Below are 27,603 nucleotides of genomic sequence, written 5' to 3'. Positions count from 1 at the left end.
CTCAAAAGGAATATGCAAAACAAAGTCTAATAGATAATGACAAAATGATTTTCAAAAGATGGTAAAATTGACAATAATATTAGCAATGTATGATTATTATTTTTCCAAACCTCACTGTTTTGGTATTATACAACTTTCAAATTTTTGTTATTCTAGTTGTTGTGAAATAGGATTTCTCTGTGGTTTTAAGGTGTGTCTCCTTGATAACTTATGTGGATTCATATTTTTGAGTAATCTAGATTGGCACTTCAGTTTTCTGATATCTTTTTAAAACCACAGGTGAGTTTGTTTTTGGCTTGTTTGACTATTCTTATTTATTTATTTGAGAAAATAAGTTTCTATCATTAACTTGTGCTGACAATATCCTTAGGACAACTTTTTGTGATCAGAACATCTTGCCAGGAACAATAGTATATAGGATCACTTAAGCCCAGGAGTTTGAGATCAGGCTGGGCAACATAGCAAGACACCATCTCAAAAATCAACCAACCAAACATAAAGAACTCCTTACTTTTAACTTCATCAAATTGTTTTCTCTGATGTTTATTTTACTCTATGAATGATACACTGAAATTAAATTCTGATGTTAATATTAATATGATCATAAACAATAAAATAATGATTGTACTATACATGTTATGTACACCCATACACAGAGACTCTTCACTAGAATATCATGTAATAATGAAATTAGAAAATATATTTTCAATTAGAAAATGTTTTTTATTTGTAGTAACCTAAGTCTTCTGAGTCCCAATTATAATTAGAAACACATTTTGACTCTCTAATAGATTGTTTGAGATGAAAACATATTTTGTTTATTAAAAATTTAGTTTCCATTAAAATTTAATCATTGCATGAATGTTTTTTCCAAAAGATTTTTATTCTTCACAGCAGAGACTAATGTAAACATATGTATTAGTCAGACAGTAGATTAATTTGGGAGGGAAGATTTTTCCAGTTGGCACACTATTTTACTTCATGAGAGTGGAAAAATATCTTTTAAGACATTCTGTGTTTAACACTTCATATGTAACATAAATATGAAAAAGTACACAGAGCTGGAAAATACAGATGCAGAAATATAATCAAATTGTCTGACTCACCTTCTCTGGAATATTTATTTCCTAATCAGCCATTATCCAAATTCAGATAACTGAAAAAACAGAGGTCCAGAGGACACAGAGATGTGTAATCTGAGCTCTTTGCACAGTTGATATAAATGTGTGGCACAGATTAGACTTCACAAAATTTTGAGATAACTCCTCATTTCAGTTCCTCACCCAAAAGTTTGGCATTTCAGAAGCATGTTTGTTTTATTAATTTTTATAAATGTGTGTTATTATCTGACAGAATTTCTTTATTCAGAGGACAAAATTTATTCATGAGGCATATAACTTCAGCATATTAAGAAAATTTTGGAGTGATGTTCACTCAATTTCTCCTCAACACCATCAACAAAATATTAGTATATATTTTTAAAGTCTCATAGATATTTGTATACCCATTTATTAAAAGTTTAATATGTTTGTTAATATTGACTAGGAAAAGAAGTGAATAGCATTAATTCTTAAAATAAAAATGGAAATATAATTGCTTCTAGACATGACTACTATGAACACTTTGGTATGTAATATCTTTCAGAATGCTTTTTAATCAAATGATGAGAATATATATACTTTTTCTGTGCTATAAAATATTATATGTATTTTTAAATATAGATAAACATATCTACAATTTTAACAATTTTAATATATTCCTTTTTAAGCCATATATATTTATTTAATCAATTCTTTATTGATGAACATAAATATTTATATACATATTTATATTACTATAAACAAAGCTGGGCTTATTCTTAGTACCATTAAAAATCAATTTTTGTTTACTATGACAAAATATCTGAGAAAGTCAACTTAAAAAGATGAAACATATTTTGGCTCATGGTTTCAGAAGTTTTGTTTCATCACTTGGTCCCCTTACTTTCGTAGGAGAACATCTTGGGGGAAGGACCTGTTGAAGGAAAGCTGTTCGTCTAGTGGCAGCTAGGAGCAAAATAAAAAATAAAAATAAAAATAAAAGAGCGAAAAAAGGGGCAGGAACAAAAATCTACCATTCAAAGGCACAATCTCAAGGGTCTACTTCTTCCAATTAGGGACATTTCCTAGAACTTCCACTACCTCCCAACAGTACCTATTAGCAACTGGGTGGGGACCAGGTTTTCAACACCTGAACCTTTGAAGTACAAAATATAACATCTATTTTTTCTTTATTTCCACATTCTCACAAAGATATTATAGTCAATATTGTCACTACATAGCAGTTTATTTAGTCTGCATGCCTATAGTAACATAGATAAAATTTCATTATCAACTTGTCATCAATCAATTTAGGCAAATTGACATGGCCCACTAAGGATATGATGGAAATTCACACAATAAATTAATATAGAAAGCTTTAAGTCTTATTTTGCTATGTAGGGAACACAAATGCCTGTAAACCTGTCAATTTAGTGACATTCAGATCATATAGTGTCTTGCAACATAAGAAAGCTCTACTAGTGGGTGCAGAACTGGCAACATGTTAGAAACAGATATAATTAAGGATATTGGAAAGGTTATTGTTTTTAAAAATATAGTATTCAGATATGGAAATCATGAGGCAGATAATTTCAGTATATTCTGGTTCAACAGATGAAGATGAAATGATTTATATAACAACTTAGTTCAAGGATGAGAAAATGTCATTGGTCAAATTAAGAAATATGAAAAGTAGAATTTATAATAAATAAAATCTCAGAAAGTAATAAATGCTTATCAAGTATGATTAACTGCACATGAATTATTATTGTAAGTGTATTTTTATTAGAATAAGCTTATTAATATGTAAATGCCTATGACAATTTTTAAACAAAGAGTTTAGGGAATTTTGCAAAAGAAATATGAATTTGAAAGAAATATGAAATTTAATTTCCTGGCCTCTGGAGACATTAATACGAACTGTATATGTGATCTTATTAAATGTATACAATCTCTTTTGAAGCATTTTTTTGTTTCTTTAAAAGTAAGAAGGAAATGAGAATTAGTGAAGTTAATTAATCTGCCATTACTACCAGAATCTGTTCTCTTTTCAAAGTTCTCAATGTCATTTAAACTTTTTGTTTATGTAAAAACTATGCTTTAATCTATTTTAAAACTCTTCTATTTCTATAATAACCAAGTACGCCATAAATATTTGTATATTACTTGAAATTGTGGGTACAAGTACATGAATTCTATCATGTCTAAATCTCTGTTGTATGAATTACATACATTACAGTTACATAATATATACACATTTATAAAATGTATTCAAGTATCTTGTTATATAATTTAATCCATTTAAAACATAGTTTTCATGTGACGTGTGATAGATTTCCTATGGAAAGACCAAAGCCAAGGATTGTCAAGACACTTTAAGGAGAGAGTAACAGGGAGAAAGAGAAGTGGTGGAGGAAAGTATTACTTTATGTAGTATTAAGTTTTTTTTTCCATCTTGATACCTTATAAAGTCAGTGATTGGAAAATTAGTAATGGAATGAGGGAAGGATCTCAGAATAGACCTACAAACATATTGCAAATACTGTGACAGAGTTGGTACTGCGGATAAATAGGGAAAGAATAAACAATTCAGTGAAGGGTACTGAAATAACTGGATGTCCACTTTAAAATTAATGAAATTTTATCTCTAAGAAAAAGTATAAAATTAAATATTATTTTAAAGAATCTTACAATTAGATTTTAGTTCACATTGACCAATTATGAACGAAATATATCATTTTTGTTAACAATATACTGAATTACAATTAATTTATTAAAATCAATTCCAAGGTAAAGATTGTTGAAATAGCACAATATTGCCAAGGACAACTCTGCTTGTAACACTGATAAAAAGAAAGGCATATGTATAGTTATAATACATTGATCATAATATATGACTATAATGTATTATTATATTTATATATTATATTATAATATTCAAGAAGGTAGATTAACCATATTCCTTACTAATATCCTGGCATAATAGGATACAATCTGTGCTCAGTGCTTAATGCAGTCAGTAGCTTAAAAGCTTTCAATGGCAATCTAGGTTTTTATCACTTTTCATTTACCTTAACCTTGAAGATGAATCATTTCATTCTGAAAATTGACTCCTCTTGGGAATGGAAATGTATCATTTATTTATGCTATATACAAGATGCTTTCAAATAAATAACATTATACTTCTGCCTAAACCTGACTCACATATTTCATATCATCTTTTCTATTCCCTGCTCTAAGTACCACAGAATCCCTTATGACTCATTTCTACTCTTCTTTGCATTTAAGTCCTCCCTGTGCATCACTCCATTAAGTCTTAATTATCCAACTCTGTCCCTAAAATAACTTTAGAATAAATTATTTTGAAGCACATTTTTCTGATTCAATTTGTCTCATGAGAAAACCTCCACTGAGCTCTGTTGACAAAATTGGGCAGTGTAACTCAAAAGTTTTCCAATTCAAAGATCACAGTAGAAGCAAAACACAGACTCTTCAGCCATATGATGCTCTGAATGAGCCATTCTCTCAACAGTATCATATTGCTTGGAAACATAGTGTAAAAAAATTCTACCTACAACTGATCTATAATGTAGAAAACAGCTGAATGATTATATTGAAGCCATCACTAAAGAAAGTATGTCATTTACTGTGAAACTTGTAAATCCTTCTTGTTATACTCTAAACATGAATATAACGTGTCTCTTCTCTGCATCTTTCAAAAAGAAAACAGAGGAAATGTCTGCTATAGTATTTTAAAAATATAATAAGAATATAAATTGTAAAAGTATAAAGGGGAAAAGAAGTGTAGATTTTGCTTTCACTCTGGCAAAAATGAACTTGGGCAAGATATTTTGATGTTTATTTAAAATATATTAGTATTTCCATTAAGTAAAGAATGTATATTCCAATCAGTTGAATCAATCATTTTTAAAGTATAAAGAGAAATAATATTTTGTATTTTTATACATATCATGAATGTCCATACACACATATCGGTCTAGATCAGTGTCTACAACTATTTATCTATTTCTATAACCATAAGCATCATTCAATTTGAAAACCTCTGATTTCCAGCAATTACTGGGTTTTCCAGGCTTTTGTATATAAAAAGAAAACTGCCAATATTTCTAGCAAGGAATAGGAAGCTATTTTCAGAAAATAAGCCTGAGTCAGAGAAGAGCTACTGTATGTATAGCAACTCTAATAAGGGCTTTATATGTAATAGCTGAACAGAAATCCCTTAATGTGTTAGTATTTATTCCACATTACAGATGGGGAAATCAAAGCTCGGAGAGGTTATACAATGGTCTCAAGACTCAGAGCTTTATATGATTTGATTCACATCTTACTGTAAAAATCATACTTTTCTATTATACCAGTCTGCTTTTTGTTGACAAATATTGTATCCTATCACCATTGAAAGGAAAACACTTTTGAAAAAGTTATTTTTGTTGTATTTGGATAAACCATTAAGTTTTTTTTAAAAAATATGTGCAAATAACATCATAAAGTTATTACTGATGGGTCTGTGATTGGTTCTTATGAATTCCTTGAAAATATCTATCAAAATACAAACGTGCCATATATAATTAATATGTTTTGTGGCCACAAAATTACTAGAGAAGAATGTAGAGAAATTCTTAATTGGCAGTTACAAAAGACAATAGTTTTCCCTAATGTGATCTCCAATTAATTTCAGTTTTGTTTTGTTATATGGAATTTGAACAATTTATTTCACACTAAGAAACAATCCAATGAAAACAGTCTTCTACAACAAAAATATTATAACATTTTTAGGGGTTTTTGTGGTGGTGGTGGTGGGGTACCGGGATTGAACTCGGGGGCACTCAACCACTAAACTACATCCTCAGCCCAGTTTTTTATTTTATTTAGAGACAGGATCTCACTGAGTTGCTTAGCACCAAGTTTTTGCTGAAGGCTGTTTTTGAACTTGCAATCCTTCTGCCTCAACCTCCCCAGCCACTAGGATTACAGGCATGCACCATGGATCTCCACTGAGGCTTCTTTTTTTGGTGCTGGGAATTGAACCTAAGACCTGGCATATGCTTTGCCACTGAGCCAACCCCAAAATTTCAGTTTTTAATCTTCCATAGCTACTCATTTTGTACTCAGTTTTCTTATATAGTATTATCTTGATTTTAATTATTTACATTCTTTCTAAAATTTGGCAGTTTTACATCAATAACATATATGATATATTCTTAATTACTAGTGTAGTAAATAAAGCGAAAGTTTAACAAAACTTAAGAGCATTTTTTAAATCAGAAAAAAACTAGTTATTCCAAATAAACCAAATTTGTACCTCTGTAATAGATTATAGTAGAACTAAATTAAGAATTCTTGGGTTTTAGTACTGCTGAAACCCATTAGTTTCTATTTTTGTTCCTTGGATAGCTCACATAATTGAAAAGCACAAGCAATACCTATAAATAGGTTATTTCCAGACTTAGAAAAACGTCTCTGAATCTTTCAATTGCATTGTTTCTACCTTATAAGTGATTTTGAAAGTTCCACAACAATATATGTATCATGTTTATATCTATAATGTTCCTGAAGAAATCATGTGTTGAAGATTTGGTCCCCAATGCAGCCATAGAATTAGAGTGGGGTCCTTCTTAAGTAATTAGATCATGAGGGCTCTGACATCATCCAGGGATTAATCTACTAAAGAATGGGTAATTTGATGGCATTGTTGGGAGATGGTGGGAACTGTAGAGAGGGTGCAAATTTGGAGGAAGTAGGTCACCAGGGGTTGTTCTTGATCTCCCTGAAATTCTACTTTGTGTTTCTCCTCCCCGCCCCTCACTTCCTGGCCCCCATGGAGTAAGTAGTTTTTCTTTTGCTTTTCCATGCCTTTTCCCCTATTCCGCCTTACTTCAGTCCTAAAGCAATGGAGGCAGTCGAACATGGACTGAAACCTCTGAAATTATGAGCCAAAAAAAATCTTTCCTTCTTAAAATTTTGTATGTCAGGTACTTTGATCATAGTGACAAAAAGCTGATGAACACAACATGCCAGGACAAGGTCTACACTGGTACCTCTCAGATATATTATTTCTGATTTTAACAGTATACTGCTAACATATAGTCTCCACAACTTATTTAAAGTATTATTTTGATCTTTAAAATTTAAAAGAATAAGTCAAACCAATTAAAATAAAAGTATAATTTTAGAAGCTATTTATAATTACTCATATTCATATGTACATTTATGACTAAAATTTCATTAATGCTTATTCTAAAACTGTTCTAGAATTACATGCTGAAAGGTTGTTGTGTCACTGGTTAAAGAAATTATGTTAAAGAAATTATGAATAGATGTTTTACTACTGCAACAAGAAAAATATATTGAAAAATATATGATAAGCATTAAAAGAAAATCAGAATAAAGAGTTGAAATAAAAATATTTCATAAACATATTATAAATGGCAAAGAAAATGAGAGTTTTCAATTACTAGTTACCTAAAATTATTTTTAACAGAAAACAAATTTCAAATTGATATTCAATAGAAATGCAGAAAAAGAGTAAAGTAATTATTATGGACCATATTTAGATCATGAAGTCATTTTTTGCATGTTTTTTTTCCTTTTCTATCTTACAAGTTTTTTAAAAAAATACTTGCTTATAATGATGTTTGTCATAATCAGACAAAATTTAGATAAATGTATAATAGCTGGGACCTGGGTATTTTTCTCTTTATGATTAGATCCACTCTATATGCACTTATTGCTTTAAGAAGGAATAAGAAGACTCCTGGGACAGTGGTTTAGCCAGGTTCAAAATCTTGTTTCTGAGAAATGGGCCTAACAATTTAGAGGCTCTCACAATATCAGTCTTTTAGAAAAATTATATTAGTAAGTAAGAAGCATAAAAAGTCAAACCGAGAGCATAGAGAAAACAAAACCGTTCTTTCAAGAACACCCAGTTCTTATACCAAAACACCACACTAGGGAATGTGTACACCAGAGAAAGAAAAGGCTGTGTTTTCTGACAGTTTACTTGATTAAACACTATAACAGGCAATTCAGCCACAATAAAAAGTAATCTGTCTTCGGTATCCCTGGCCCATCCATATCCATTAAGTTCTGGTGTTTTATGGAACAGCAGGATGAATATAATTAACAATAATGCATTACATACCTCAGACTAGTTAGGAGAGAGAAATTTGAATGTACTCATCATAAAAAATTAAAATGCTTTAGTGATGGATATGCTAATTATTCTAAGTCAATCATTGTCCAATGTATATGAGGAACAAAACATCAGATTGTAATTCATAAATATGCATATATATGTGTAAATCACAATAAAAAGAAAAAAATTAAACTTAAAAGAACAGCCACAAAGTAGGGTCAGTGCCAGGGACAGTAATTATCTCCAGGAGGCAGTAACCACAGTATCTGCTGCACAGAAGAGCTACTCTACAGCCAAGGGGCCTGTGACTGTAATGCAACTGATGAATAAAGAAATATGTGAATTTATTCAACCTATAAGATATAACTTTTAAATATTTGAGGACCTCAAATTCCCCAAATATTGTTCAGGAGAGGAATTTTTCAAGGAATTTAAATTCTTACATGAGAAAATGGGAAGTTAAGACCTCCAAAAGTCTTACATATGCTTGCAAAAAGAAAAAAAGAAAATAATTCCAGCACTGCAGTGAAAATTTCACAAGCTTTATAAAGTCTTTAAATTTGCTTTTAGTATTTCAAGATCCCATCCCTCCTAAATATGAAAATTGCTTTAATGCACTATTTCATAGTTTTCTGGTGCCTTGGTTTTCTGGGGGGGAAAGTGATAAAAGAATATATTTCTCAAAAGCTATAAAGTTAAGTATGGTGTCTATATTTGTGTGTGTGTGTGTGTTTGTCTGTGTGTGTGTGTGTGTGTGTGCATGCACAATACATACAGGTCTTTCTAGCAGAATCTTCCACAAAAAGAGAAGAGATGTCTTCATCCACTCCTGCTTCATTCTTCGCTATACAAGTATATGCTCCAGTATCTTCATAGCGCACATTGCTTATGTGAACCTCACTGCCATTTGCTGAGAACAGAAGGCAAATGCAACTTGTAAACTACAATTTCAGTTTTGGTACAGTGCTTTCCGATTACACAGTCAAACAGTTCACTTAGCTTGTCCTAATTAAACTGTTTTCCTTCCTACTTCCATTCTTTGGAAGCAAGCCAAATTCTTCCAGAAGCATTTGTGAGTTTTGTAAACTGTGCTGTCATTCTATTACTAAGAGCCTAATAACTCTGTATCAAATGCACATGATTTATATTTTATGTTTATATTTATATTTTATACCATTTATTTGCCTGTATTGCATATCAAGTGATTCATACTGGTAACTATAATTTATTAATCTACTTAGAAATCACTTTTTTTTCCCAAGCTTTTACAGAAACTTAACTAGCTGTGCTATTCATTTTCAAGAAAACACATATGAAAATACACTCAAAGGATATTGAGAATGTGTGTGTGTACCATTGTCATTAAACAAACTTATTACTGAGTTCTTATTACATATCTGGAATTTTTAGGGCTGGAGGACACAAAGATAATAACACATGATTGTCTTTAAGAATTTCAGTCTCTTTCCAGAAATTTAGTTAAAATACAGTATTAGATGGAAGTTGATAGAATCAATGTAAGACCAAAGAGTTAAGGAAATGACTAACACAAATTTCAAATATTGGGGAGATAATATTTTAAGTTAAACCTTGAATAATAAGCTATATTCCCCAATGTGGAAACAAGGGGGTAATTAATAATTTACAATATACTGGCAGTAGGCAAATAAAGTCTCTGAGCTTCATAGAATGAATCATCAACTCTGAGGATGAGGACTGGACACTTGTTCCATCTGCCGCTAAAACTCTTTGTTTATTGTCCTCATTTGTTGAGGCTTCCTTCCTTCCTGTCCCCCCTCTCCCTACTTCTCTCTTCCCTCCCTCCTTTCCTTTATCTTTTGATATACATGTCTGTGTGCATAGCTCTGTGTGTTTTGTGCATGTGTGTTCCATGTTATCCAATCACAAGAATATGATGGGTGGTAGAATGGAACATGGCTTCTTATGATGCTTTGTTTGTTTGGGGTACCAGGGTATTGGACCCAGGGCATAAAACCAAAGAGCTACATCCCTGGTCCTTTTTAATTTTTTTTATTTTGAGACAGGATATCATTAAATTGCTGGGAGTCTCCCTGTGTTGCTGAGGCTGACATCAAACTTGCAACCCTCCTGCCTCATCCTCCCAAGTAGCTAACAGGACTATAGCTATGTGCCACTGCATCTGTCTGGAACAGGACTGTTTTTGACAGAAAAAGGACAATACCATTAGTGCATCTAAAGAAGAATAGAAAACCAGTGGCAAAAACTTGAATGCCATTCCTAGGAGTTAGTGGTTCTGAAAGGATGTGAATAAATATGGAGAGGGACTGAATGTTTGGGGAATAGTAATCATTTGAATAAATTTAAACTTTTTCTTTACTTAGAAATGCTTACTGCATACCCTCTTTTCCCCAATCTTTTTTGAGAAACTCTACTTCAAAACATAGATTGGCAGGTTTTTGTTTTGTTTTGCTGAAAAAAGCCAGATAGTAAATTTTTTAGGCTCTGTGGGCTGTACAGTTTCTGTGGCAATGAGTCACCTCTGACATAACAGTATTAAAACAGCCATACACAATATTTTTTAAAGAAATAAATGCAGCTATATGCTAAAAATAAATAAAATAAACTCAACCTTTTATCTACAAAAATTGACAGCTATCTTACTTTATGTGGACCTTGAATTACAAACCCTGCTTCTAAATTTTAGAGAATTAATAGTACATTGAAACCCATGTCAACCTCTTGTTTTACATGAAATATAGCTCCCTCTAAAAATCATACCTTTATTTTGAAAACTTACATCTAAAATCTCTAGATTTTCATCACAAGTTCAACTGAATTTGTTCATTATTTAAATTATCTTTCCCAATATTCTTATATATCTTCCAAACATGCATTCCTGGAGGTTTTTCCACTCTATTACCACAACTATCAATTTCTTTGTCTATTTATCATCCTAACACATCTGCCCTACTAACTTCTAGAACTAGAATATGCAAACCTATCCTGGCACTACCCTGAAGTCCCTGTACTTGGTTCTGGGAGTAAATTACAATTCTATTCTTTAAGTAAGTTTATAAATTTTCAAATTCAGTTTTCAGTTTGCTGGATATTCAGTACTACTTGAAATCCATTTTACTTAACATTTATAGCTAGATATTAACTTAGATATTTATCTTTTCATATCCTACTATGCTGTTACTTTAAATGGTTACTCTCTTATGTTTCTTATTGTAATACAATTATTTTGTTTGTTTGTTTGTTTTCACGGAAAATTTTCCAGCCTTTCTCATTGATTCCAGGGCTCTTTCTGTAACCTTTGTCTCACTCATTTCTCTCTACTGATACTTGCTCAGATATTATCCATTAGTCCTAACTTTTCCCACAAGCAGCTACTTGTTAATTTTTTCTTACTTTCAAAATCTGGAAGGATTTTTTGTTGTTGTTGTTTGTTTCAGCCTTTACATTGAAGACTGATTGCTACTGAGACATAAGGACAAGCTTAACAGATAAACACATGTTAATGACCTTATGTAATCTTCCTATGTGTCCTGACATTGTTGAGCTCTTTCCCACTTTTAACTTTCTCTTCTTTTCTTCTTTAGTATCTATCGCTTGGTCTCCCGAATCTGCTAATTTTTTACTCTCTTTGTTCTATTTATTTTAATCTGTTCAGGATTAATATTTGTGTTGTTTTGAAATTTTACTTCCTCTTATTCACATATTATCCCATACATTACCACAATTATTCAATTACTGCCTAGACTTAAACTTCACACACAAAGACTAAAGAAACACATGATGAACAATTGGAAAATTATATAATCACAGTATCTAACATAGTGGGACACTATAGTATCCATAGTATGTGCACGGATTTTTCTCTTGGGTTGTCCTTCCTACTTTTTAATTTTTTTCTTATTATCCTTTCAAAATTTTATCCATTTTCTTATGTATCTAAAATTAATAAACTATTTTGTAAGAACCTCCAACTATGTCTTCCCACTACCTGTGGAAACAAAATATATGTTTGTAAGTACAGTTTACTGTTATTAAGTGGGTCAGAGATGACAAAATCAGAAACTACTTAGACTTTGTTAGTTTATATTAATCAAATTAATCTGATCTCTATGTTATAAACACTGAGATATAAGCAGTAGTTTATGTGTATAAATTTGTTAGATCTAAGTTTATCAGTATATTGATTTCTAGGATTCATGTTTAGAAAGTTGAATAATATTTTAATAGACTCATTAATATTGACTTGCAAAAATAAGTAAGAGTTTGAGAAAGCTTCATTTTAAACGGTTTACTAATTGAAGTTCTTCACTAACAAAGTAGAATAATAATAGAAACATCTGCTTATATAAATAATAAAAAATACAATTTGTACTAACGTCAATTGAAGAAGTTTAAAGACATGGAATAAGGAATATAATGCCTATGAAATCTGTTTTAAATGAAGTGACTATTGTGCTACATCTAACAATGAAAATTGGATTTAAACTTTCCTTTATGCTACTATAATTAACAAATAATATGAAATTACTTTGACACATATGACCTTTAATAACAATTTATTTTCCATTTTCCATTTATGAAATGTGGATTTGTGATTGTTTGTAATCTATATAATAATGTTTAATCATATGTATATTTCAAAATAATAAAATTGGCATAATATTTTGTTTAGAATGGAATAAATTAATAATTAATACAATGTAAATGTGAAATACATTTATTAACATGAATTATTTTATTTTACAAAATATGCTAGATAAAAAATATGCTAGAAAATCTTCACTAAAGATATCAAGATTTTTAAAACCATCTATCAATATCTATTTTAATCTATTACTCAAGCATAGAAAAAGTAACTTCCAAATATTTCTATGAAGAGTTCCATTTATTTTGTTCAGCATATATGCTATAATTCAAAAGTATTTAAAAGATATGTAATTTAATACATTACATATCAACAAAAGGATAGCATATTTAATCATTATGACAAGACTATTATTTAAACCATAAAAAATATTAAAGGGCTCTTTCAAATATGTCTAATTATAACCGTGATTTCAGATCCATTACATTCTATTGTCACAAAGACTCATATTTTCTTTTCTTCTCAAATAATATAAAATGTGTTAACGTTTTAGTATAAAACTTCTGCATGATAATTTAAGAGAGTGAAGGAAAGCAAGGAAAAGGTACCTTGAAGAGTGAGTTGTTTGGACAGCTTTGGTGTAATATCTATTCCATTCTTCAGCCATCCAAGCTGAGGATTTGGGATGCCCTCTGCATGGCACCTAAGACTTGCAGTTACACCAGGTTCCCTTGCCTGACTTTCTGGATACACTCGAATGACTGGAGGAACTAAAAAAAGTAAAAAAAGTGAATTAGACAGATATATATCAGTTGATATTCCAAAACAAATAAATAAAACTTGCAATATGAGAAATTATAAACTGTATATTTTAATGATTTGCACATCTATATAACATCTTAATTTACAAATACCATTATCCACTAATTATCTACTAAAATATTTACAAGAAAAAAGTAATTCTGGAACTGTGTTTGGAATATTGCAATATGAATCTAGTAACTTGTTTAAAAAATGAAAAAAGTCCACAAAGAACAAACTACACATATCAAAAGTTCACAGGAAAAAAATCAAAGAGCTTTCCATTTTCCATATATGGAACAATTTTAACATTAAAATAATAAATTGTCATAAAGGAGTATAAGGAATTAAATCTCAATGAATTGAAGTACCTAAATAAATAAATACATAATGAGAGAGAAAGGAAAGCATTTTCTCACTAAATCATATTTAGATTGAGATAATAGTTCCATTTGCATTTGAATACAAAGCATAAACATTTAGAATTTTTTTTCTTTCAGTTTTAGAGGGAATGCTTTCAATTTTTCTCCATTTAGAATGATGTTGGCCTTTGGTAAGGTCTACCGCTTTTTACAATGTTATGGTATGTTCTACTATGCCTGTTTTTCTAGTGTCTTGAACATAAATGGGTGCTGCATTTTGTCAAGCACTGTATTTTGTTATGGAATTCTTACCAGTATAATTCTTAATTATATTGATGTGGTGAATTACACTTATTAATTTCCATATGTTGAACCAAACTTGCACCCTTGGGTGAACACCACTTGATCATGGTGCACTATCTTCTTAACACATTTTTGTACGTGATTTTCCTGCATATTACTGAGAAGTTTTGTATCTACAACACTCATTGGGGATATTGGTCTGAAGTTTTCTTTCCTTGATATATCTATGTCTGATTTCAGTATCAGGTTGATCCTAGCTTCATGGAATGAGTTTGGAAGGGTTCCCTCTCTTTCTTTTTCATGGCATACTTTGAAGAGAATCTGACTGGTCCTGGGCTTTTCTTTGCTGGTAGGGCTTTTATGGAATCTTCAATTTCTTTTCTGAAAACTTATCAATATCCTCCTGATTCAATTTAGATAGGTCAGATATCTCTAGAAATTTATTTATGTCCTCCAAACTTTCTATTTTAGGAGCATGAATTTTCAAAATAGATTCTGATTATCATCTGTATTTCAGTAGGGTCCATGGTAATATTTTCTTTTCATTACATGTGATTAGCTTACAAAAGGGTTTATCAACTTTATTTTTTCAAAGAACCAACTTTTTGTTTTGCTGCTTTTTTTGCATTCGTTTGCTTTTGTTTCAATTTCATTGATTTTGGCTCTGATTTTAATTATTTCCTACCTTCTACTATTTTGTTGTTGATTTGCTATTCTTTTTCTAGGGCTTTAAGCTATAATGTTAGGTTGTTTATTTTATAGCTTTCTATTCTTCTAATGAATGAGCTCAATGCAATGAACTTTTCTCTAAGGACTGCCTTCAAAGTGTCCCAGAGATTTTGATATGTTGTGTTGCTATTCTCATTTACCTCTAATTTTTTTTTTAATTTAATTGATTTTTTTCTGATACTCATTGGTCATTCAATGGCATATTATTTAGTCTCCAGGTATTAAAGTAGTTTCTATTCTTATTTTATTGTTTTCTAATTTCATTCCATTATGATCTGATAGAATTCAAGGTATTATCTCTATTTTTGTATTTGTAAGAGTTGCTTTATGACATAAGTTATGATCTATTTTAGGGAAGAATTCATGTGGTGCTGAGAAGAAAGTATACTCAGTCATTGATGGATGAAATATTCTAAATAAGTCCAACATAGTCCTTGAACTTCTAGCAAGAACAATTACGAAAAGAAAGAAATTAAAGGGATCTGAATAGGAAAAAAAGAGTTTAAACTATCCCTATGCAGACAACATGATTTTATATTTAGAAGACAAAACAAACAAACAAACAAACAAACACTCCACCAGAAAACATCTAAAAGTAGCAGGATATAAAATTAACACTCATAAATCAAATGTGTTTCTATATATCAATGATGAATCCACTGAAAGAGCAATTAAGGAAACTTTTCCATTCACAATAGTCTAAAAAAATAAATAATAAAGCCTAACAGAAAATCTAACAAAAATCTAACAAAAGAGATGAAAGCCTTCTACAATGAAAACTATGAACTCTAAAGAAAGAAATTCAAAAAGACCTTAGAAGATGGAAAGATCTCTCATGCTCTTGAATAGGCAGAATTAATATTGTCAAGATAACCATACTATGACATTCTTCATAGAAATAGAAAAGGCAGTCATGAAATTCATTTGGAAAAAATAAGAGGCCCAAAATAGCCAAAGCAATCTTTAGTGAGAAAAGTGAAACAGAAGGCCTCACAAAACCAGATCTTAAACTAAACTATAGAGCTAGAGAAACAAAAACAGCATAGTATTGCCACCAAATCAAACATGGAGACCAGTGGAACAGAATAGTGGACACAGAGACAAACACACATAAATATAGTTATTTCACACTAGACACAGGGCCATAAACATTTATTGGAGAAAAGATAACATCTTCAACAAGTGGTTTGGGGAAAACGGTAAATCTATATGTAGTAAAATGAAATTTAATCTCTTTCACCTTGCATAAAACTCAACTCAAAGTACCTAGGTATTGGAACAGACATACTGTGCCTACTAGAAGAAAATGTAGGCAAAACTTTCCATCATGCTGACTTAGGTACTGACTTCCTCAACAAAAATACATTCCACTGTCATATATATGTAAAAAGAAAAAAAAAAGGAAAGAAAAGGAATAATATTCTGCCAAAAAAGTAATAAGAGTTTTATAATAAACACTACAAAACAATATTGGAAGGATTTAAAGAAAAATTAAATATATTTACACACATCTTGTGTTGGTGAATAGAAATAATCAGTTAGTATGATAGTAGTACACCCAAATTAATCCACAGATACAATGTACCTCATTAAATTTTTTGTTTCTTTTATTTCTTTAGGTACTAGAGAGTAAAGTTAGGGCACTCAACCACTGAGCCACATCCCCAGCCCTAATTTGTATTTTATTTAGAGACAGGGTCTCACTGAGTTGCTTAATGCCTTGCTTTTGCTGAGGCTGATTTTGAACTCACAATCCTCCTGCCACAGCCTCCTGAGCTGCTGGGATTACAGGCATACATCACCACAGCCAGCATAAAATTTTAACTGATTTCGTTTTTAAGAAAAGAAAGAAATAGGTATACTGTAGAAACAATCTAGAAGCCCTTCAATAGATTAATGGATTTTTAAAAATGGTGGCATATATACACAATAGAATATTACTCAACAAAATAAAAGAGAATAAAATTATGGCATTTGCAGGTAAATGGATGGTGTTAGAGAAAATAATGCTAAGTGAAGTTAGCCAATCCCCCAAAACCAAAAATCCCCAAATGCTGAATGTTTTCTCTGATATAAGGAGGCTGATTCGTGGTGGCATAGAGAAGGGGAGCAGGGGAGGAACACTAGATAAGGCCAGGTGGGAGGGGAATGAAGGTGGTATGGGGTTAGAAATGATGGTGGAATGTGATGGACATTATTATCCAAAGTACATGTATAAAGACATGAATTGGTGTGAATATACTTTGTATACAAACAGAGATATGAAAAATTGGGCTCTATATGTGAAATAAGAATTGTAATGCATTCCGCTGTCATAAATAATTTTAAAATATATTTAAAATAAAGAAAAGGAAGAGCTAATTCTCAAATTCAAATGGAATACAAACAAATACAAAGATACTCAAATGATTTAAAAAAAAAACTTCCTAAGGAAAAGAAAAAAGATGGAGGACTTGATTTCAAAACTTAACAAAAAGCTACAATAATCAAAAAAGTGTGACACTGCCATGAGGCTAAATATACAGAACAATTGTATAGAGTTGAGAGTACATAAATAAGCACATGCATTTATGGCCAATTGATTACAATGACAAGGAACAGATATTTCAAGAAAATATGGATAATCTCTAGTAGGAAAATGAATTTAAACACCTACTTAAAATATAGAATTTAGCTCAAAACCAAAGTTCTGAATGTAGGAGATAAAACTTCAAAACTCTTCCAAAAACATAGGAATAAATTTTGTTAACATTAGATTTGACAGCAATTTGTTAGATATGACCCCTATAAGCATAATCAAGAACAAAAAAATAAATTGAACTTTATCCAAATTAATTTTTCGTGTGTGTGTGCATCAAAGGACACTATTGAAGAGTAAATATAACTCACAGAATAGAAAAATTAATTTGAAAATTATATTTTATAATAGACTAGTTTCCTGTACATAAAAGGAACTGTGACAATTCAGAAAAACAATAACAACAAAAAAAACACAAGTAGACAACTCTATTAAAATATTGATCAAAATTAATAGTTTAATAGATGTTTCTTCAAAGAAGAAATGAAAATGACTGATGGGCACCTGAAAAATATTTAAAAAGCAATGTAAATTAATTTTATTTAGAGATGGGGTCTCACTGAGTTGCTTATAATATAAAGTGTGATACCACTTTATATTTGCTAAATGGTTATTAAAATGAAGAAATGAAAGCAGACAATTATATACATCAAGAAGGAGATCTGAAGAAATGGGAACTCTTAAGCACATTGCTGAGGGGAGTGTTAAATAATGCAAGCACTCAGCTACTGTGAAAAGACAATTGATGGGTCCTCAAAACGTTAAACACAGAATTGTCATATTAATAAGCAATTCCAGATCTACCTCTATACAACATGAGAATTGAAAAAGGTTTTCCAAACAATGTTCACATGAATACTTACAAAGCTAAAACGTACAAACAACATAAATGATCATCAAATGATAATGGAAAAATAAAACATGGCTTTGTCAGACAACATGCTATTTTTGGAAATAATAAAAGAAATATTTACACATGGCACAATGTGAATATTTAAGACATAATGCTGTCTGAAAGAAGTCACACAAAAGACCATATATTGAAGGAGTCCATTTATATGAAATGTCTCAAATGGGTAAACCCATCAAGACAGAAAGATTTGTGGATTGAGAGGGGATAGAAATGGGGGGAAATGGCTTAATGGGTATAAATTTTATTTTAGGTGAAGACATTTTGTGAGGATTAGATGGTAGTAATGGCTAGTCAACACTGTAAATGTATTATAAGCCACTGAATTGTACACTTGAAAAAGGTTAAAAAGTTTGTGAACATTGCCTTAATAAAAAGAGGAAAGAAGGACCGAAGAAAGATTCTAGATTTTAAAAACCTAGAGACTCATAATAATTAACTATAGCAAGGAAGCCCGTATTGTATCCTGAAACAGGAAAAATGAGGTATAGAATATAATACTGGGAAAAATGACAAAACCTGGATATGGGCTGTGTATTTAATAATGAGATTCTATTAATGTTATACTTCCTGGTAAATGAAATATATTTTGATTGGGTGAATCAATTTTCTTTAAAAAACACTCTATTAACTAATTGTTAAAAGAAAAAGTCTTAAGCTATATCCATTATACATGTAAAATCATTGACATTAACAATGAGATGAGTTAAACATAATGTTAATCATTAAGTAAAGGCAGAATCAATAGCTACAAGTAGAATCTAGATCACTTGAGAACTTCCTGTTTCCAGTAATGGAAAAGTAGACTCTGACTCCAATCATATATCTTCCTGAGTAGAACTTAATATCCTTGAAAAGTTTTCAGAAAGCATTTTTGGAAATATAAGTAACTTAGAAAATAATGAAGAATTGAAGAAATAGGAGGTTCTTCAAAGCTTGTGGGAGGGACCTAGAGCTTTTTCTGCCTCAAGAATATCTTCTAACACAGGCAAAGATTCTGAAAGTAAGAGTTAATTAACAATCAAATATCCTCCCTTCTACACACATACACTCACAGGCATACACCACTTAACAAGGGGACTTGCTCTGAGAAATGCATCATTACGTAAGTTTTTGTGGTCTTAACATCATAGAGTTTACTTACACAAATTGAGTACAAAGTCATGAGGTGATAAAATTTTATGAAACCACTCTCATACATGAAGTTCATTCTTGACTAAAACATTGCTATGCAGTTCATGAATACACATATACATGTGTATATTATATAATAAACATAATTTTATATAAAGAAATAATTGAAAATATTAAGAGGATTTAGTTTGGGGTTTTTAACCATGTATTAATTCATGCATTTTTTTTTTAAATTTGGCCCTGTTCCTGCATTGACTCACATATGCTGGTTTACCTCTTCTACTCCTATGAAGTCCCCAAACTTCTTGATGGCCAGAAATACTTATTCATCTAGCTAGCCATGCATCCATTCATCCAACCCTTGCCAATATCTGTGAATCAAATGAGAAACAAAGTATTTTGGTAGGCTGAAGGAAATGAAGTAAACAATATGTTCCTATGCTAATTTTGTTGCACTAGATCACTGGATGCATCACTTTGAAGTGACCACAAAATATTCAGAGACTTAAGATAGGACTTTTGGAACCCACAAGTGTCTAGCAGAAGTAAATGAATATCCTCACTTGGAAGAAATTATTGTCTCTATATTTCAAATAATTTCTAAAATGATTTATCACAAAGGTTTTCTCCATATAACAAAGTATTTCAAGGCTGTAACTCAAAAAATACTTAAAAATACTCAAATAACATTTAACTGAAATAAACCACAACATTTCAGTAATTGAAATTATCATATACACTTCTTTGCTTCATATATTTAATGAGTAAATAGCTGAAAACAAACACACCAGAAAAATTAGAAAAGTATAAAACATGTTATTGCAACTAAAAAGTCAAAAAGAAAAGCTAGATATGTAAAAAAAGTTGGAAAAGAAATTATGGTGCCAATTTTTTATTTACCTCTTGATTAGATACAACTGAAGAAAAAAGAACTAGTAGTAATTTTGTTGAGACAAAAATCTTCCACAAAGTAAAGAAGTACACAAATATGGAAAATAGATATGAGAAGATAAGTGAATACAGAATGTATCTTTTTTTGTTCTTTTTTAGTTAAACATGACAGAGGAATGCATTTTCACACATCATATATACATGGAGGATAACTTCCCATTCTGGTTGTTTTACACAATATGGAGCTACACTGGTCATGTATTCATATCTGAACATACGAAAGTTATGTCCAGTTCATCCTACTGTCTTTCTCATTCCCATCCTCCTTCCCTTACCCCATTCACCTTTGTCACAATCTGATGAATACAGGATATATCTATGTGGTATATGGCATACTGTTCTAAGTAGTTTGATGAAATCTCATGCTATCCCATTTCTTTCCATTTAGAAGGTGAACTATCCCTTTGTCCAGTGTATCAATGCATTATATAGTATCCATCTATTAGTCACTCAATAACCATACTGGTTATTAATTGACTGAGGTGGTATCTCAGTACTGTCTGAAATTTCTGGTATCCCCTAGGGATATTATGATGTACCCACTGTAGATAATATGAGTAGTATATTATATTATCCTTCTTGCTCTTGGAGAAATTAACTGCTTTGTCATAAAGACACTCAATTAATATTGTGAAGATATTCATATGTCAAAGAATAGTGAGACCCCATGAAAACAGCCAGAATGGAACTAAGGCCTCCTGACAATAGCAATGTGAGGGAGCCATCTTGGTGGCAGATACACTAGCTCCACCCAAGCTTTCAGATGACTGCAGTTTTGATCAATTTGAATGCAAACTTGGAAAAGCCAAGTTTTCAACCACCCACCTAAGCTAGTCTCAATTTTATTGTCTCATTTCTCTGTTTCTTATCTTATTTATATCTATCTTCCTTTTTATTATTTGATAACAAATATCTATTTTTAATCTATTAAGTTTGGGGGTAATAATTTATTGTGCAATATAAATAACTAATAAAATTTTCGATTGTATTATGAGGCCAACATAATCTTAACATCAAAATTTGATAAGGGCATTATAAGAAAGAATAATTATGGGTCAATCTTGTTCATAAAAATGGACAAAAAATCCCAAATAAAACATTATCAAAACAAATTCACTGGGATATTAAAATTGAAACACAACATAACATACTAGATCTATTACACATATTCAAACATCACCTACTATAATTTGCCACATAAAGAGTTTAAAAGCCAGTAAGTGTATGATCTCATAAATTGCAGGGAAGTCATGTACTTGAAGACAACAAACAAAAAGAATGGACCATCTTTTTATTATAATAAAGAACATCTCACATGTTTTAAGGTGGCATGATTGGGTAAATTAAAATGTAGAAGATTCCATAGATAAATTTTAGAATCAATAAATTTAATACGTTTGCATGTAGCATACTGTATATTTATCAATATCAGTAACAAACATTTAAAATAGTTTAAGAAAAGGCAGTTGATGAAGCAACAAACATTAAATATCTGCAAAAATATCTAAAGAACAAATAGTGTTCAAGTCCTTTGTGAAAATATCTTAAAATATTATTGAGAAAATATTACTGAGAAAAATTGATGCAAGTCATATATGGGTTACCTGATATCTGTCAAAAACTATAAAACCGTAAGCTGATACAGATGAACAATACACAGCTCATAGTCTCAAAGTATGTGCTGTTCAAAATGGAAACCAAGAAACAAATAATTATAACCTAGGACTCCATGTGCTGCAGTAGAGTTAACAAAGAAAGGCATGATGGGTACGGAAAGAAAAAAGTTATCAACATAGAATGCTTTAAGAGAGAGAGTTGGCATTGGGTTCTAAAGTATTTTCAGTACACAAGTGAATGTGGGTGTGATAGCCTAGGGAAAATGCTGAGTATCTTGTATTACATTTGTGTGTATACACTTTTTAAACTTGAATTGTGTTGTAGACAGTAAGGTACATGCCACATGTGATTGTACTGAGAGACAATTACTCAATTTTCAATCAACAGTAATGTGAAAGAAACCCTGTATTCATTCAGTGAATGTGTGTTTTGAATAACTACCAGTGCCAGCCATTCCAGAAATATTAAAAATGGAAACTTCAATGCATTAAACTTTGTGGAAAACTGTCTGAGAATTATGCAATGATACACTATTTGGACTTCTGCCTCTAAACACATGAGCTGTACAAGTGGCTTTTTTTTTTTTCCTTTTAACACTATCCAGCTATATGTATTTTGAGATACTAACAGAAAATGGACTAAGACTGTGCAACTTAGATTTTTGATGCAAGGTGAGAATTTGAGTACAATAGAAAAACTGGTTTAGTTATTTTAATTTAATATACAAAAGTCTACTCTTCTTACTATCTCTAAAATAAATTTTAAATATATTCACATTCAAAACAAACCTTCCAGATTAGCTGAATTTTCTTAATTGTACTTAGTGATCCTTTTGTATGTATACTTAACATTTAAGAGGCTTGTTTATTTTTATTTTTATTTTTGAAAGTCTTTCTCAATTAAATTCTGGATCTCAGACTTTGAAACTTCTAATATAATAAATACAATCTTACTTGTCATTCAGTGACATTTCGGCTGACAGATATGAGTTTGAATTTTCATTTTGCTATTCAATGATTATATATGTGGTAACTATTTAAACTTTTCTATTTTCTTTCTATTTTCTGTCTTATGCATAAAATAGTGTTGTGTCACATGTTAACATTTTAAAAAATTGAATGAAATTACTAAAAGTGAGAAAACTATATATTATAAAGATATAAGCGGTGTGTGGGAGGGCATGTGGATTTTGTCTTATTTAATCCTTGCATCCCCATACACAACTGAGAGACTGAAGCCCCAACAGCCTGGACAAAAGGTCCATAAGATGTGAGTTGCAGGCTTATCCTACCTATTTCCTTCTTCACATTGACACTTTTAACATTTGCTCTTTAAAATGCCACAAAAGCATTTATATATATGCTCTCCAGTACACAAGAATGAATATATATATAATCATATATATGATCATATATATAATTCTACTTTTGCCCCAGCAAGAATTTAATTTGGTAATCAGGGAAAATGACTCTAGTTCTCAGTTAAAATTACTATAGGCAATATCTCAGCAAAAGGCAACAGACAAAATCTTTGTTTACCCAGAAGCTTTCTCTTTGGTTAATGTATATATTTTGAATTGTTTTTACACATCATACCCAAAATTCACAGATACAAAGTTAATTTCATCACTCTTCTTTCTAGTGACTGGACAATACACTGAATATACAAATGTGATGCCTAAGGAATGTATCAGTCTCACAAATCTACTGAAACTGTAATAGCAATGCCAATCAAGAGAACAGCTGAAGCCACCAGGCGAGCATATATATAAATGCTTTTGTGGCACACACACACACACACACACACACACACACACTGATAGAAAGTATCTCACTTTTTTTCCCTTGATGACTTCTTTTTTTAAAATATTTTGTATAGTAGATGGACACAATAGCTTTTATTTTATTTTATTTTTATGTGGTGCTGAGGATCCAACCCAGTGCTTCAATACATGCTACGCAAGCACTCTACCAAATGATCTACAGGAGAAAAGGCACTGACAAAGACCACCATTACACTGGATTTAAAATTCTATTTGAAAGTACTATCATACATATCTTTAAAAAGACTTCTGTCATGTAAATGGTGAGATTTGAAGGTGAGTTTTTATAGACTGACTAATTCCTAAGGATATTTGATGTATAGGAGTTGCCTTCAAATGAAATTTGGTTTAATCTGAATGGCTATTTGGTATATTAACAGGACCTGTTGTGAAAAAGAATCAAGTACTCAAATCCAATTTCTAATATCTGAGGGAGGAAATCAGTTTTCAAAAAGGATTTATATAAAGAACCAAAATAGATAACAACTCTCTCAATAAATATTTTTTTTAAATTTATTTATTTTTTCATCTTCCATACATTTGATTCAAATGAGTTATGCATTTCCATTTTTACCCCAAATACAGATTGCAGAATCACATCAGTTACACATTCACAATGTTTACATAATACCATATTAGTGACTGTTGTATTCTGCTGACTTTCCTATCCCCTACTATCCCCCCTCCCCTCCCCTCTCATCTTCCCTCTCTATCTCATCTGTTTTTAATACAAAAAGTTTTTCTTATCACAGGATTTATGGCCAAAGAAAGGATCGATTGCAATAGTCTTTGGAATAGCAAAAAATTGAAAACAATTTAAATATATTTGAGAATTTATTTGAAAGAAGCACATTAATCAACTCAATGCAACCAATCCATTCTATATTATTTATATTTGAAAATATAGATTACATATGGGCCACATATTCTCTGATATTCCTCAATGGAAAACATTTCAAATAAGAGTTAAATTTTCTTCTGCATTCCTGGTTGCTTCTTTTTAATTGGTATAGTTATGAATGGACAGGGAAAAAAATCCCTAAACAATAAATTTGTTAAACTGAATCCTAATTCACAGTATCAAAAAAATTAACTCTAATATTCAAATACATAATAATTTGAAAATATTAATTCACTCATCAAATACATGTCTCATTTAGTCTATTGGTATTAAATGATGGTCTGATATATAAAACTGAAGGATAAGTTATTGGCATAACAACTACTTAATATCAGAGACAAGCTACGCTTTTAAACATAGGGTATTTTTCCTTGGTTACATATTATGAAATATAAATGAGGACTGATGGCAGTTTGAATTAAAAAGTCAATAATCCTTCAGAGAACATTTCAAATAATTTTGTTATCGTCATTTTTAGTAAGGAAGTGCACTTTATGAAGTTGTCTTTTCCTTTTTATTGGCAATGTAGGAGAAAATACATTGACAAAGACTACACTGGATTTAAAATTCTATTTGAAAGCACTATCATAAATATCTTTAAAAAGCTTTCTAATATGTTATACAAATGGTGAGATATAAAGGTGAATTTCTATAGATTGACTATTTCGTAAGGATATTTGATGTATAGGAGTTGTCTTCAAATGAAATTTGTTTTAATCTGGTTGGCTATTTGGTATATTATCAAGTAAAGGAAAACAATGTCTTTATCAAATAATGCAATATTACATATATGTAAAAATATGTTACATATTAAGATTACATATTATTAAATTTATTCTACATAATGTAATCAAATATTTCTATTATTTAAATTGGAAGAGGATGCAAAAGAATGTCTAATGTATGAATTTTACTTGTGAATAAAATTTAATCAAAGTATAAAAATTGGATATATATATATTATTTAATTTTAAGAGAACATACAAATAAATATTAATTGAATAAATTTTGCTATAGTATGTTTTATTTATTTTCCATATTAACATGCTGGGTGAGTGCTGATTTTGAAATTAGCGAAATATAGCACTGAAAATAAAACATATTCCTAAATTAACTTGTATCATCAGAGTGGTTCTACTCATAAAATAAATGTAATCATATAAGTTTCTACTGGACTTTGAGTAGTTTTTATACAAATTTAAAGTCCTTATGACATTATTATCTGTATTATGTAAGACAGATTGAAATACTTGAAGAATTGTATTTTAAAGTGTATAGCTCAAATAAACTAATACATTTATATAACTTTGGTGAGTTATTAATAATTCATCTCAAATAGATGTAACTTTCAAAAAACTTGAATTACTGTCTATTGTTTGGTTAAAATAAATACTTCCATTTATATGTATTGAACACATAATAAAATTGAATTTAACAGTTTTTATAGCATAAACTATAAATAATCAGATGCTATACATGAAAGACCAACTGCTCCAAGAATATATAAAATTGACCCATTTTAAAGAGTTACAGATATTTAAAAATAGACTACATTCAGATACTTAAAAATTAAAATGAGTAGATAAGCAAAGAAAATAAAATATAATTAGTATAATTACATTTACTTAGGTCTTTCTGGAAACTTCACTGTCTACATGGAACAACTGCAAACATTTATTAACTCAAAATCTTAATGAATTTAATACTAACAGGCATAAAACCGCAAATGCTGTTGTATTCATTTCTCAGAGGCCCAAAACAACTTCATTGCATTACAATAAACCATTTTCCCCTATATTTGGGAAGAGCTAATCAAATTATTTTAATCTCATTATTCTTCTAATCTAATATCAGAAGTATCCAATGAAAAATAACAGCTCTATAACACAAAACTCTATTTCTTCTCAACCCTGTACTATCATACTTTGACTTTTCTTTAGAAATTGCACTATTGCCAGAAAATATGAAAACAGCCTAGCCTGGATATTTGGAAGCCTGATTTTAATCAGAGTCAGAGATCACTGACCCAAAAGAGTGACTTCATTCTAACTGAAAACAAAAATGAATTTAAGGTGACTAGTCAGGTCACTGGTAAGTAAACAATGAAGCACTGGCAATTTCTTCATTTTCTTGATGCCATTATTTTGTATTCTTTTGAAGAATTCTATCATGGCTCTTCCACAAATTATTCACACAGCTGCAACTGTTAGGAAAGATTCTAAGAAAGCTTGAGGGTAGGAATATAAATGTCTCTGAAGTAGTGCTGACTCACAGCAGCATCTGGATTGTTCTGTTTCTGTTATGACTTCCTTTGTCATTAAAGCAACTTTCCTGTGAAAAATTACACACTGGGTTTAATAAATATTTTAAATGCTACTGAGCTTGTCCAATGCCTTTTGTCTCTGACATTATTAAAGCCATCAATTTCTCTTTAACTTTGTCCCAAAGCAGTCTTTTTATATTCATGACTTTCATGCTGCCTCTTGTCAATATTACAAAACTCTCTGATCACATTATTGCAGTCTTTATGAAAGTGTAGAGGCTTTAACAAATGTTGGAGGCAAAATATAAATTAAGACCAACATACCTGTGGTCATAAACTTTTTTATGAATTTTTTATTAGGTCCTTCTATTTATCTTAAGCTATTGTGAGAAATCACAACTTCTTAAACTTT

The 27,603-nt window shown here is 30.5% G+C and overlaps 1 protein-coding gene across 3 annotated transcripts in view; it reads right to left on the bottom strand.

The window, feature by feature from the left end:
• Fstl5 (follistatin like 5) overlaps window positions 1–27,603 on the bottom strand; it is a 722,640-nt gene that overhangs the window by 122,897 nt on the left and 572,140 nt on the right. For all 3 annotated transcript variants that reach the window (XM_076864750.2, XM_076864751.2, XM_076864749.2), the window contains exons 8-9: window positions 13,429–13,590; window positions 9,011–9,145 (exon numbers count right to left, since the gene is read on the bottom strand). In XM_076864750.2, the coding sequence (XP_076720865.1) occupies window positions 9,011–9,145; window positions 13,429–13,590 (297 nt within the window). The remainder of the gene's footprint in view (window positions 1–9,010; window positions 9,146–13,428; window positions 13,591–27,603) is intronic.

This window comes from Callospermophilus lateralis, chromosome 8 (assembly GCF_048772815.1).
Source record: "Callospermophilus lateralis isolate mCalLat2 chromosome 8, mCalLat2.hap1, whole genome shotgun sequence".
NCBI classification, from domain to species: Eukaryota; Metazoa; Chordata; class Mammalia; order Rodentia; family Sciuridae; genus Callospermophilus; species Callospermophilus lateralis.
Note: the sequence above shows the minus strand (reverse complement) of the source record. Positions and strands in the feature narration are given on the sequence as shown.